Genomic DNA, 14823 nt, shown 5'->3' with positions numbered 1-14823 from the left:
CTTTCCAAAGTGGTTGAACAAGTTTACACTCCCATCAACAATGCAGTAGGGTTCCCTTCTGGTCACATTCCCTCTGGCATCTGTTGTTTTAGAGTTCTTGATTTTTTGCAATTGTAACTGGGGTGAGGAGGAATCTCAATGTTGTCCTGATTTGCATTTCTTTTATGGTTAGAGAAGTTGAGCATTTCTTCATGTGTCTATTGGCCATTCTTATTTCTATGAATTCTCATAGCATTGGAACCTCCTGACAAATTTTTAAAAATGTGCAAATACTACTTTTCCTTCATTGCTCCAGCTGAATATGTGTACTTACTTTAGCAGTTTGTAGGCATTTCATCTCTCATGAGGGTACAGACCAATTGCACTAAGCCCAGAGACTGATAAGCTAAATTGCCCAAGAAATAACCATAAGTGTCTATAAAAACTAGCAAGTCTTAAACACTGTGACATTTCCCAATAAGTTAGAGTTAATGACTTTGTTTCACAATTTAAAATAGCTTTCACTTTATGAGGCTGAACATTAAATTTTTGACTATACCTCGAATGCAAAATGTTATATTTGTCTTTTAATTTGTTTGTTATCATAGATGGTTGAAATAACATCAGTTAACTATAGCTACTATACAATTTCATCACAAAACAATTGTAAGTTTATATTTTATTAGTGTATAGAAATTTTTGGCTTCTACCCATCCATTCTATCATTTTAGGTAGATTTTAGATAAGACAGCCATAGATGAACAATACATTTAAATATATATTAAAGCTAGAGTATACATGATGTAGAAGATAGACCAGGGAAGAGACTGTGGCTGTGGTCGTATCCTGAGATTAGGCCTAGGGCCTCTCTGTTTCTCATCCTATCTGAGAAACAAGGAGTCCCATCACAGTACTTTGTTAAGGCCAGTTTCCAGTTATGTTCCTGGTTCCAGTTTTGATACCTTCTTTGTACACTGATCACCTTTTTGTCATCATAGGAAAGAAAAATAACTTAAAGAAAGTAAGTTCTCAAAACCTATTGTCACCATCTTTCTTTCAATATTAAGCAAAAATTATGAAGAAGTCATGGTATCAGACCATACTATAGGCTATTTGCTTCTCATTGATACATAGTAAAAAATGAGATTAAGATCTTTCTCTTTAAGGACAGATTTGCATTGTAGGGATTTGGAGAAGTTAAAGACCTGAATGGAACAAGTGGATGCTTTTCTTCTTCTATATTCAGCATAGCAGAAGCTGAAGAAAAGAAAAAGATGGAAGCCCAAGCAAGAAACAAAAGAGGATCTGGGAAAACGCCTTCATATGCAGTGAGTTGAGTTTATTCAGTGAATTCTACAACACAGTAGTTTGCTAACTACTTTACAGAAAAACCTGTATTCTTTCCATTTGTATATTTTGTATCTGAATTGAGATATAAAAATAAATCCCTTAATTCCACTAACATCATGATGGGTAGCTCTCTATCAACTATAGAACATTTCTTAATTTCCTATTTCACTTAGAAATTCAGGTCCTGCTGTATCCTATATATAAAGTTTCTTACCTGAGTCTCTCAACTTATTTTCAGCCAAGTGTACATAGTCCCAAATCCAGGTTTTCTTGTTCTCCTCAGAAACAAATCCTTTTGATGTTAAATAATACTTGATATCTTCCTAGTTTTCACAGTCAGATTTAACAGTCCTGATCTTTGAGTTGTCAGTTTTTCATGTTCATACATGTCTGTATTGATTTCATTCTGTTCAGATTGTGCTGGAATTCCTCTTCTTTTATATTTGTGACATTTTATTATGTCTTATTGATTTCCATTTCTTAACAAAGGGTTTGTTTCCAGTATTGAATTTTACATTAAGAGAAACATAGGCAAACAACTGCTTTCACAAAAAAGCATAATATGAAATTCTGCAAATGTAGAGGGCTGAATCTTGTGCTCTGATCAGAAATAAATAAACGTTCATCTTCCTTTCCCTACTCTGGTAGGAGCTTTGCCATGAATACCGCCGGATAGTGAGGAACGGAAAACTTCCTTGCACCAGAGAGAACGACCCTATCCTGGGCCCAGATGGGAAGATGCATGGCAACACCTGCTCCATGTGTGAGGCCTTCTTGTGAGTAGAGCTACGACTATGCAGGCAAAGGAGGCATTTGTCCTTTCTTTTTCATTCATATGTTCAGTTTGTAGATGGCCCCTTGAACCACAGAAATGAAAACAAGCATATGTAGAGAACCTGCTTGATTAGAGAAAGGTATAAAAATCATATCCTTTGAAGATGGTTAAGATAGGGTCACATTTAGAGTCTATCTTCAAATACCCAAGTCATTTTTATTTTTAAATGTGGGGAAGCTAGATTATTGTTATGTTTTCTCCATTGACTCATTGAGTCAATGAGTAGAAGTTCTGCAGGACTGGTTCTGCTCAGTTTTAAGAAGACCAACTTGATAGTTGGGTGACTTTCCATTGAGTGACAAGCCTGATACAGGTAGAGAATTTACTAGCAGATAAATCAGACTAAGTATTCATCATAGATAAGTAGTGTGCATTGGAAGGTTTTAAAAAGAACTCAAAATCCCTCACTTACACTTCCTAGCTATTTGCCCTCGGATAGGTTATGGGTTCTATCAGATTTCTCATTGGTAAATAGAGAGAATTTTATTATGTTCTGTTGTAATCATTTCATAGTATGAGCCCAACATAGGACATATAGTAGAAGTTAATAAATATTAACCATAATAATTAAGTAATATCTGAGATCACTCCCAATTCTATACTTATTTCTATACTTATTTCTACTTAATTCTATACTTATTTCTCATGTCTTTGTCTAACCATTCTCATATAGTCAAGTGGAAGAAGAAGCAAAGAAAAAGAAAGAAAGTGAATCAAGAAATAAAAGACAGTCTAAAAGTACAACTTCCTTTGAGGTAAGGACACTTTGTCTAGGTAGTAAATCAGAAGCTTAGGACTTTAGGGTTTCATGAATAATGTTTGGAAAACATGTAAATTCCATGAAGTATTTCTATGAAGTGCGTGTTTTGGTGTGTATTAGCATGTGTGCATACACACAGGTTCCTAGGTATTATTTCTTTCTTCACTGATTTTTAGCCTTTGAAATGCCCGTGCTTTCCAAGGAAAGAACTGTTCTAAGATAGGCCAGTTGAAGTCTAAATTTTAGATATTTTTTTTCCAGTCTGATCCAGCCTATGTTCAACACCTCTGCTTCCCTTCTTGGTTTTCTAGGAACTCTGTAGTGGGTACCGCAATTCAAGAAGGAATGGACAACTGGTTTGCACCAGAGAAAATGACCCCGTCCAGGGCCCAGATGGGAAGATGCATGGGAACACCTGCTCCATGTGTGATGCCTTCTTGTGAGTGGAGCCACAAACCTGGGCTGCTTAGGGAGCTGGGGCACAGGAATTTCCCCAAGAAGTTTTGCTTTTAGGAATATTTTTTGTAAATGGAGAGAGATGAGATGATCATTAGTTTTCCTCATCAATTGCATTTTGAGAGTTACAATGAAGTAGACTAAGAAACAAACAGCTTCAAAAACAAATGGAAAACTATCAGAGTATAATTACTCTGGAATGAAGAGATGCAGAGTAAGCATTACAGAGAAAAATCCTAATCCCTGATTCTACTTACAAGTGAAGTTTCAAGAAGTCGAACTCACAGATGTGAAATCTGTGGGGGGAGGAGCGGAAGCAATGAATACAGAGATGTTGATTAATGGATTAATTTTTCAGTGAAGATGAATAAGATTTTGAGAATCAGGGCACAAGCTGGACACAATGGTTCATAATATGTCATTATTGCAAAATTTCTTAAAGTATATATTTTAAACGTTCTCATCATAAAAAATGGATAAGTATAGCATATTGCAAAATTTCTTAAAGTGTATATTCTAAATGTTCTCATCATAAAAAATTATTAGTACATATGGAAGGTGACTATGTTCATTAGACTAGTTTAATCATTGAATGATGAATACATATAAAAACATTGTCTCTTACCTATATATGATTATGATTTGACAATCAGAAGTGTTTCTAATAGATCTAGAAACAGAGAGAAAATTTTCTTCTATGACATTTTAGAACTAATCTTGCATCTTTCACCCAGAATGGGAGGTAATGAGATCCTATTTAGAATGTCATTGTAATTTTATCCAGTTTATCCAGATTTTCTTTTTCAGTTCACTATTTTCTTTGTACTCTTTTGATGTGAATTTAAGGAATAAAATTAAGGTGCCTCAGAGGTAGAAATACATGGCCTCAGTAGGAAGAAGGAGTTAACTCTGTAATAGTGTAGGGACAGACTCAAAAATAAGTTTAGGAGCTGCATGCCCACTCACAGGGAACTTAAAGTATGATTTTTAAATCAATGAAATAGTACATCCCCTCCAGTAAGAGATTTTTTTTTTACTTTTCTAAACTCTGTTTATTTTTAACCAAAAACAATCCCAGTGTATTTTCTATTGTGAAAGCAATATCTCTGAAAAGAATGAATTATTCTATCTTCAGCAGATTTCTCTCAGAGAGTTTGGATCATGGAACACTAAAAATGCATTTGATTGAAGTTAAAAATAAAGTTAAAATAATGACCATAATTACCATAACCAACACTTATTTAGTACATAGAGTAGGCTGAAGACCTTTGTTACTTAGTCTCATTTAATCTTTACCACAGTCACATGAAATCAGTTCTGTATTGTCACAAATTATGGATATAAAACTAAACCCCAGAGAAGTTGAGAAGAGTGGGAAAGTCATCATGTATCTAATGTGTTTCTCACAGGCCGGAGACAGCCATTTTCAAGGCTTTCATGGATTACAAGTAGATGTCTATATTTAGGACTGTTTTGGAATGCCACCTAGTGGTCAATTCTGCAGCCTCCTTGGATAATTTCCCATTAGGAAAAGAAAACACGTTATTAAACATTGAAATTGACTTAGATTGGTGCCAATGTTTCTATCATTTTTTCACAGAAATAAGCATGAGCCTACCCTCCCCCACAATATATTTAATAGGTTTCTGTAAAAACTTTAAAATTATTCATAAAAATAACTTGTATTGTCCTATGTTGTAACCAAAGCTACTGAACTCCTTGAGAAGCTTTCTTTCCTCCCTAGTTAATTGGTGCAGACTTCTGTACAACATAGAAACAGTTTGTTCTGCTTCAAATTGTCTTAGCTTGATTGAAGACTCAATTAAGATTGATTGGCATACATTAAAGCATTTTCACACATTATGTAATTTTTTTCACCAACATGATTAAATTAAATGTGTCATGTGTCCAATTATGTTGTAGGTTCAGGCCATTAAACTCAATGGCAAAATTGTTAGTTATCTAAAAGTGTAGTCCGATCACTCTCAATTAACTTTTCTCATGAATTAATTTTTAGAATATTTGCTTACAATGATGATGATGATGATGACGACGATGATGATGATATCAATTATCATCCATTCTACCAATCACTTTGTGATGTGCATAACTGATTCATATGCAGCAATTCAGTTAATGGTTCTAAATTTTTCTGTAAGAGATGTATTTTTATTACCTCTTCTCCAGCCACAAGCCTTCTCCTTAAAGACAAGGAAGACATAAAGAATGTCAGTCCCTTCTAGTTTTCCTTAAAAAAAAAATTGCACCAAAGAGTTTTCTCCCAATTGCCATTTTTGAATTTTGACCAGAAGTCAAATACTACATTTTATTAAAAAGTGTCAAAGAGGCCAGGTATGGTGGTATATACCTGTAATCTTAGCTTTTGGGGAGGCACAGATTGGGAGAATTATGATTCTAGGTCAGCATAAGCATAAAATTATCTAAATAAGCTATGTATGTATGTTACACCTGCTATCTTAGCTTTGTGGGAGATATTGAAAGGAGGTCACAGTCTTCATTCCAGGACTGGGCAAAAAGCAGGAAACTTTAGCTAAAAATAGCTAAACTAAAAAGGGGGTAAAGAGAACTAGGGTATGGCTGAAGTAGTAAGTAGTAGAGCATCTGCCTAGAAAACACAAGGTCCTGTGTTCAAGCCCCAATGTAAAAAAAAAAATTCACAGAGCAAAAGAATCAGTAACAAACTATTACTGCAGTAGATGAGCTGGAAGTTACATAAGCGTGCTTTCTAATGAACTGACTTGCTGTTGAAATGAGATGATACATTCTAGTTAATTCTCTAATAATATGACAAATAGTACATGTGAATATTTGGAGTTACTTGAGCATAGCCTAAGCACAGAATGATCACTTCATGGATGTGAAGAGTGAGCTCTGTTGAACTAAGATCTATTTTTCTTTCTTGTTTTATTTCTACTCCTTGTAGTAAGCAAGAAGAAAGAGCAAAAGCAAAAGCTAAGAGAGAAACTGCAAAGGTAATTTTACCAGAAATGTTAACAGTAGGTCCTCACACTTTTTTTTACTTTAACAATGTAGTGGCCCTATTAGCATGTATGTTTTCTGTCTCAACTTCATGTAGAGAAGGAATTCAAAGAGTTTTAACATCAATAGCCACCTGCATTCTCAGCTACTCCCTAGGCTGAAGCAAGAGTGTCACTTGACATTCTGTCTCAGAAGACAGTAGAGAAGAATAAAACTTTTAACCTGAAAACAGGGTCTTAATTAGATGTTTCTGGATTACTAGTTTGATTTCATGATGGCTCAATTTCAAGGCTCATTTAATGTTTGTTTTAAACTGAAATGTTTACTCCTTATAAGGGATGTATGACATAGTTTACTTCTATCAGATTTCTTTCATTAGGCTTAGGTTATAAAATTTAACTTGTGCAGTTGGCTAAATTTTAATTTGCATTGTTTATAGCTGTTACTTCACACGAGGAAGTCCTAGATTCTAAGTCTTCTATTAACAAAACAATATGCAACTATATTATCGTATTTAATCTTTGTCCCCACCCAGGTAGGGAGGGAGTACTAGCTTTCTTGGTCTCAGCCTTGACTTTTAGTCAATCTTCCTGGCTTTTATAAATTTTGTCATTTTACAGGTAGCAAACTCTGATTTATTCATGTGTAAAGGCTGGATTATATTGGACAATAGCCAAACACAGATTTACCTTTATTTTTTCTATTTTCTTTCCCAGTACCTAGGAAGGTACAAACTTAGCCCTTATTTGAGAAGAGTAGATATGGCTTAAATCTTTCTGGCTCATTTTTAAATAACTATGTTTTCATTAGCTGGAACTGTGTTTTAATTAACAACTTGGAAATGAACATTTGTTTCATTCATTATATGTGATCAGTTGCCACCTCCTCCAAAATCTTTCAAATGTCCTAACCTCTTCTTCCATCTGGCACTGGTATTGGATTTTCCAGGCTAAAGTCCACATCCCTCACCCTGGATGGGTTTTCTTCAGAGATCACACTTGTTCTGTCAGCTGTGTCTTTATTCCATAGTTTGAGCACAGTTTTCCTCTTCTTTCTTAGCCTACTAAAGACAAGTTTTCTCAGTTTCTTTAGAAAACCTTCTCTAGGTATACTGAAGCTCTGAAGCTGAGATCGCCCATAGCTTTTAGAGACTACATTCTATAACAAAATACAAACATAAATGTTTCCCACTGGTCTCCAACAATGTTGTCCGCCGAACTCTGCACCTCAACTCTAAGTACACTTGGTAGAACAATGCTGATACATAGATCTTCAATGGCCCAGGAAGATTCTGAGTTCATGGCAGGAGCTTCATAACTACTTACTGAGCCTACTGCATGTCATCACTTTTCAATCTTCCTCCGTTGTAGTTTACATACTCCTTAACATATTTAAAATTCAGGGTAGGTAGAAAACTGTGCTGCAAATGCATCTTCCTCATATTCTAGGAAACCTGCAGTGAATTCCGGGACCAAGTCAGGGAAGGAAGGTTCATATGCACCAGGGAGAATGATCCTGTTCCTGGTCCCGATGGGAAAATGCACGTGAACAAGTGTGCCATGTGTGAGAGCCTGTTGTAAGTACACAGTCCAGCTCTTTCATTGTATGTCCTCATCCTTATTCACTTCTGGATCTAAAATTCTTCATACCTATATAGAATATATTAACCATAGGTTTATGCTAGAAAATCTTAAAAGTAGGTGGACAAGACCGTAAGTAATATTGAATCATATAGTTTTACTCTTATCCAGTTATAATTCTAGCTTTTAATTATGTCAAGGGTAAAGACTCAACTTCCTACAAAATGTTTTTTAATATTTGTTAGTCTTCGTTTATATATTACAAAGAAAGCAAAAGTATCATTGTCGGGATCATGAGTTCTCTTTGAGCTCTCTTCTAATTCTAATATTTTATTACTCTGAGTATATTCAGATATGGGTATAATATATAAATATTGTTAAAATAACTTGAACAAAAAGAGGAATGTAGATGATTTCATTTGTTTCAGGGACGTTACTCTGTGCAGGTGATTCATGTTTTAGTAAGTGGTTTACCATAGAATAAACTCCCTAAGAAGCAGACTTATATATTAGATGTTTCTCAAATGTCTTCCTGCTAAACCACATTAAGAAATTCTAGATCTTTATTTTGCCAAGTGCTGTGGTAATCTTAAGACCAGAACTCTATGAGAGATAAGACAGAGGTTACATGTTTCCACCTCAAATTCTCATGCTTCATTAGCTTTTGAATTTCTTCCTGACATCAGCCCTAAAATAAATACTGAAAACAACACTCAACTTATAGCTTTGTAAAGCATACCATTCCTTAAAAGTAGAGATTGACAGAGCAGGGTATTCAAATAGTGGCCTGAGATCGGGTTTTTCTCTCATTTCCTCAACTTTCTGGGATTGTTGCAATGAGTTGATTTAGCAAATGCTAAAGATTTTTGATATAATACACACCAGTAGAAAATGTCAAAAATGAGGCAGCGCATGAGCATTTACTTGTCTGTAATCCCAACACTTAGGAGGCTGAGGCAGCAGGATTTGGAGCCAGCTTGGGCTGGCTCACAAAAGTTCACTAGCTGAAGCTCATACCTGTAATTCTAACTACTCAAGAGGCTGAGATCTGAAGATCAGGTTTAAAGCCAACCCAGAGAGGGAATGCTGGTAAGACTCTATCTCCAACTAGCTAGCAACAAGAATAAGCTCAAGTGGTAGAGCACCAGCCTACAGGGAAAAGCTAAGAGACAATGCCCAGTCCCTGAGCTCAAACCCCAATACCAACACACACACACACACACACACACACACACACACACACACACGTTGGCTAGAATACAAGAATGCTAGGCTTGTAATTAACCTCAAAAATAAGCTGTTTAGTCTTCTGGAATCAAATCATTATTGTAACCCAAAACTTGAGTTTTAATATGCAAATTAGTTCCACTAAAATTACAGTTGAACTATTTATTTTGAAACATCGTTTACATAGCCACGAATTAACTTGGCATCACACTTCGTTCATGGTAAACAGTAGTACTCATTTGAATATCAAAAGTTTCACAATTTTTCAAAACTCAAGACAATTGTTTGTTTTGGGTTTTTTATTTTTATTTTTTGTCAGTCATGGGGCTTGAACTCTGGGCCTGGGCGCTGTCCCTGAGCGAACTCAGGGCTAGCACTTTACCACTTGAGCCACAGTGCCACTTTCAGTTTTCTGGTAGTTAATTGGAGATAAGAGTCTCACGGACTGTCTTGCCCAGGCTGGCTTTGAACTGCGATCCTCAAAACTCAGCCTCTTGAGTAGCTAGGATGGCAGGCGTGATCCACCAGCACCCGGCCAATTGTGGCTTTTTAAGAAAACTTCACACTGATTTAGAAAGGCTTCATACAAATTAAAAGGCCTTATACTGATTTTAAAAATGCATGCCTAGTTCATTATTATTGTTCTTTGGGAGGGGATATACAACTGAATAATCTACACATTACCAAAGTAATACTATTTCTTGGTATGGCTATGTATTTCTTTCCTGAGCTCTTCCAATCCTAGATTTGGAAAATCATTACTCATTCTTGAAACATTCTATAAAAGTCAGTGAATGTGCTCAGCTTGTACCTTCTATTACAGCCAACTGGAGGAAGAAGAGAAGAAAACTAATGAGAAAGAAGAAAAGGAGAAAGCTGAGACTGAAAAGGTTAAGAGAGAAGCAGTCCAGGTATTTGTTTTAAATCAGCAGAGCCATGTGAGCACTCAGTGCTCATTCTCCTAAGGAGAATTTCCTTCTCCCCTCTCCTAATCTCAGGATTTTCAGTGACTATAGATTGAGCAAGTGTATTCCGATCTTTATATCTATAAAGACTTACTTTCTTATTAGATCCATTCACTCTTCAGTCAATACTTGTTCAAGGCGTGTCTCAGGTTTTCTTATATTCCTTTCCTTTATTAATCTCAATTTGGAAAATCCCACTTATATGGCTCTCTGTTCTTTGTTCCCTCATAGCTACTTATAGCTACTGACTCTCTTAAATATCAATAATTACTTCGCAGCATAAAGCAGGGCCTGTCACCTACTGGCTTCTCATCACACCCAGAGTAAGAGCTAAGGCCCTTCCAGTGGGTTACAATGCCAACATCCTCTGTACATCATCTGCCACGGCTCATGCCTCATTTCCTAATGCTGAAGAGTTATTCTCATCAGTCACATTAGCCATCTTCTTGTTTCTTGGACATGCCAGGAAATGGTTCATGTCTCCTTGTCTTGTGGATTATATTGTTAAAGTGAATTATTCCAGAAGCCACATTTTGGAAGATGACTTTATTACACAGTTAGTAGGCTGCAAGTAGACAATTGTTACAAAGGCCTGCAGCCTCCAAATACACATAACAAAGCTAGGAAACAGGCCAGAAAGGAAAGAAAGAACAAAAATAATACCAACAAACCAACTCAGCTCCAATGGAGAGCTGAATTGGGATGCCATGGATACAAACCAGGATACAGGACACAGTCACAGAGACACACACACACAGCATGGCATAATGGTGTCTGGGCTGGTCTGGGACTAAATAGGGTCCAAGCAGGGGACAGTCCACAGGAAATTCCCAGTCCCAGGCACTGGACTGACAGATTCAGTATCCTATCAGCCAAGTGCCTGCCCCTGCCTCCAGAGATCTGGGCATGCCCATTACCTGGGAGGCAGGTGATGGATGGAGGCATTTCCTTCCCCCAGCATGAAGACAAGATGCCAGACCCAACCATCAACCATGTGGCCAATATGGTGCTGGCCAGACCTGACCTCCTTACTTCAATATAATTGCATGGTTAAAAAGCTGGATCTAGAGTCATACTGGCATGGTTCTAGTCTTGTCTCAATCATCATGACAATAAAGTAAACACATAGCATCATGTGTCTTAGGTGTTTCCTTAATTTCTAAAATAAGTACATTATTATTGCTTGTATTATTTTCTTATTAAGTACCAAGAGATTTCTTTGTGTATAGCAGCAATGGTCAGCAGGGCGTCGGTGGCTCACACCTTTAATTTTAGCTACTCAGGAGGCTGAGATCTGAGGATTGCAGTTCAAAGCCAGCCCAGGTAGGAAAGTTCGTGAGACTCTTATCTCTAATAAACCAATAGAAAGCCAGAAGTGGTGCTGTGGCTCAAGCAGTAGAGCACTTGCCATGAGCTGAAGAGCGCAGGAACAGGGTCCAAGCCCAGAGTTCAAGCCCCATGACTGACAAAAAAAAATACAAACCAGCATTGGTCTATCATATGTTGCCTTCCATGTAATTATTACTATTTATTATTCTATATATTTATTACTATTATTACATATTTCTTACTAATATTATTAATACTGTTATCTATTAAATGTCATTGTTATCAACAGGATGTGTCACATTGGATAAAGCTTGCTCTATCAAAGACATGTCCACTTACTATGGTCCAAAATGAGTATTAGCTACTCCCTACAGTTTTTCCAAATTTGTATCGTATGCTTAGTAACTTTGATATGCCAATGTTTTAAAATTTCAGATATTTATTTATTGTTTTATTTTTGTGATGATACTGGGGCTTGAATTCAGGGCCTGGGTGCTACTATTCCTGAGCATTTTTGCTCAAGGCTAGCACTCTACAACTTGAACTACACCTTCACTTCTGGATTTTTGGTGATTAATTGGAGATAAGAGTCTTTAGACTTCTCTCCCCTGGCTGGCTTTAAAGTACAAGCCTCAGATCTCAGCCTCCTGAGTAGCTTGGACTACCATAGATATGTTTTATTTTAACATGTAGTAGTTACTTCTCTATATTTGCTCCAAGAATATTAAACTCTATACTAGTTTTCTTTGGCTGCTGTAACTAATGATCATAACTTGGTGACTTTTACCAATGTATACTTACTATCTTTGGTTTTGTAGGTTAGACATTGTGACAAGGATCCCAGGATAAGAGCAAAGGTTTGGCAGGGTTATATTCCTCTCTGGAGTATCCAAGAAAGAATCCATCTCTGGCTTCTCCTGCTTCTAGGGAGCCATCCATGTTTCACGACACTTGGACTCCATGCTCCCTCTCCAGCTAGCCTTGATGCACTTCCTGCCTATTCTTCTGGAGTCCTCACTCATTCTTTACTGTCTCTCAATTCGAGCAGTTTAAGTATGGTGATTGCACTGAGCCTCTTAAGAAGATCCAGGATACTCTTTCCATCTTAAGGTCCTTAACTTGGTCACATCTGTAAAAGCCATTCTACCATGTTAGTTAATACATTCTCAGGTCTCAGGTTTATGACTTGAAAATAGTGTTGGGAACAAAAGCTACTGTTCTACATACCACAAATCCTTCACCATTTTAAGAGATGATCATTTATCCTTTGAATTTTTCACATTTTCCCTGACTCAGAATAACATATTCATTGGACGTTTTCTTTCTCATTCTTCCTTCTTTCCCTCTCTCTTTCATTTTTTTCTTTTTACTTTTTTTTCCTTTGGTGTGCCAATTCAGTGGCTTAGACTAAGGGCTTTCCAAGTTTTGCAGGAGGTATTGCAAAGGGAGCTTTATTGTTCATGTATTAATAGCTAAATGAGTTATTTATTGATTATACTTAATTTTTAGTCATTTTTTTCATGAATCCTCCTTACTTTGGTAGGAGTTGTGCAGTGAGTACCGTCGCCATGTGAGGAATGGACGGCTCCCTTGTACCAGAGAGAATGACCCTATTGAAGGTCTGGATGGGAAGATCCACGGTAACACCTGTTCCATGTGTGAAGCATTCTTGTGAGTAGAGCTGGAGCCACTGCCCCTGAGTCTAAAGGAATGCCTTGTGTGGGGAGAAGGATGGTATTGAAATGATGAGACTGAGGAAGATAATGTAGCCAAACTTTCTTTGCATTGAGCTTGGGAATCTATTTTAATAAAACCACATGTGAAGTACATTTCTTTCTAGTGCTTCCATGAGAAAGGTCCTGGAAGCACCACGGAAGAAGGACCACTATGCTAAGAACTATTTCCCTTACAGTGAGTGCCATATAAAGACTCAGCCTTTGATGGTCTGTGCATATTAGGACACAGTCATGACTAATGCAAAACTCTAACCATTGGATGTTAAGAAGTAGCAGGATGTGTCAATATCCAATCATACCTGAGATGCGATACTTTCTGGGGAAAAAGACGAAAATCTTGATTCCCGCCCCCCAAAAAAATTTGTAATATGAAAAATGTATTTACTCTTTTGCCATTGTTATGTGTCTTGTTTTCTAAGCAACATTAAAAACAAGAACAATCCTTTGGGGGGGTTGTACTTACCATTGAATTTCTAAGCAGTAGTAATGGTATAGAAGTAATGGAATAGTTGTACCTAGAAAGATTTTTCCTTTAAGAAAATATGCATTGAGCTGGGCAATGGTGGCCCATGCCTATAATTCTAAATATTCAGGATGCTGAAATCAGAATTGAGTTTCTAGGTTGGCATGTGCAGAAAAGCTTACTAGACTTTATCTTTAAAATAACCAGCCAAGGGCAGAAGGCATGGCTCAAGTGGTTGAGTGTTGCCTAACAAGTACAAGACCTTGAGTTCAAATCCCAGTACCATCAAGGAAAAATAAAAGGTAATATTCAATATTTCTAAAAATGATTCTCTCCTATTTCTCTCTTACAGCTTGCAGGAAGCCAAAGAAAAAGCAGAATCTAGAGCTAAAAGAGGGGCTGAAAAGGTAATTGTCCTAGGATCTTCAAACCATAACGAAAAGATGCAGCCTGCCATTTCTCTGTAAAAGTCACTCTTGGAATTGTGAGAGGCCCATAGCCATGAGGAAAATTGATCTTCTTTTTTTAAAAAAAAATTTTATTTGTGTAAATTGATCTTCTTTTAGTCCAGGGTCTGTCAAACTTTTTCTTCAGGGCCAAGTAGTGGCTTATATCAGCCACAGCATCATGACTACCACTGCTGAACTCGGTAGCTGTAGCTATCACACAACCAAAGATTATGGACACACAAAGAGCACAACTGTGTGCCTAGAAAACTTTATTCTCCTAAACAGGGCACTGGAAAAGTTTTGCTCACAGAGCACATTTTTCAACCTCTCTCTAAATGTACTCCATCCCCATATTGCGAAATGAAGGTATAAGTCCAGAGAGACCGAGGAACTTGCTTATAAAGTTAGTGTATAAAACTATTAGTACCTGTATCTTCAATGGTATCTTAAGGGTGAAAAGTAGAAACTAAAATAGAATTTAAACATAGACTTCCTGACACGTAGTCCAGCATTCTTCCTAACACACTATATTTTAGGATTGCCTCGTTTGGTCAAACTAGAAGCATAGTTTATGCCTTTATTTTTTTTAATTGTGAAAATACCGAACAGAGGGGTTACAATTACATGGGCAAGGTAATGAGTACATTTCTTATCAAGCATTGTTGCCTCCTCCTTTGTTTCCCCTTCCCATCCC

At 36.8% G+C, this 14823-nt stretch overlaps 1 protein-coding gene across 1 annotated transcript in view; it reads left to right on the top strand.

The window, feature by feature from the left end:
* Spink5 (serine peptidase inhibitor, Kazal type 5) overlaps positions 1-14823 on the top strand; it is a 147586-nt gene that overhangs the window by 101963 nt on the left and 30800 nt on the right. Inside the window, exons 9-17 of the mRNA XM_013025493.1 lie at positions 1226-1307; positions 1978-2105; positions 2838-2919; positions 3236-3363; positions 6325-6373; positions 7829-7956; positions 10011-10098; positions 13025-13152; positions 14033-14087. Of these exons, the coding sequence (XP_012880947.1) occupies positions 1226-1307; positions 1978-2105; positions 2838-2919; positions 3236-3363; positions 6325-6373; positions 7829-7956; positions 10011-10098; positions 13025-13152; positions 14033-14087 (868 nt within the window). The remainder of the gene's footprint in view (positions 1-1225; positions 1308-1977; positions 2106-2837; positions 2920-3235; positions 3364-6324; positions 6374-7828; positions 7957-10010; positions 10099-13024; positions 13153-14032; positions 14088-14823) is intronic.

This window comes from Dipodomys ordii, unplaced genomic scaffold, assembly GCF_000151885.1.
Source record: "Dipodomys ordii isolate 6190 unplaced genomic scaffold, Dord_2.0 Scaffold85, whole genome shotgun sequence".
NCBI lineage: Eukaryota > Metazoa > Chordata > Mammalia > Rodentia > Heteromyidae > Dipodomys > Dipodomys ordii.
This window is presented reverse-complemented; position numbering and strand designations above follow the sequence as displayed.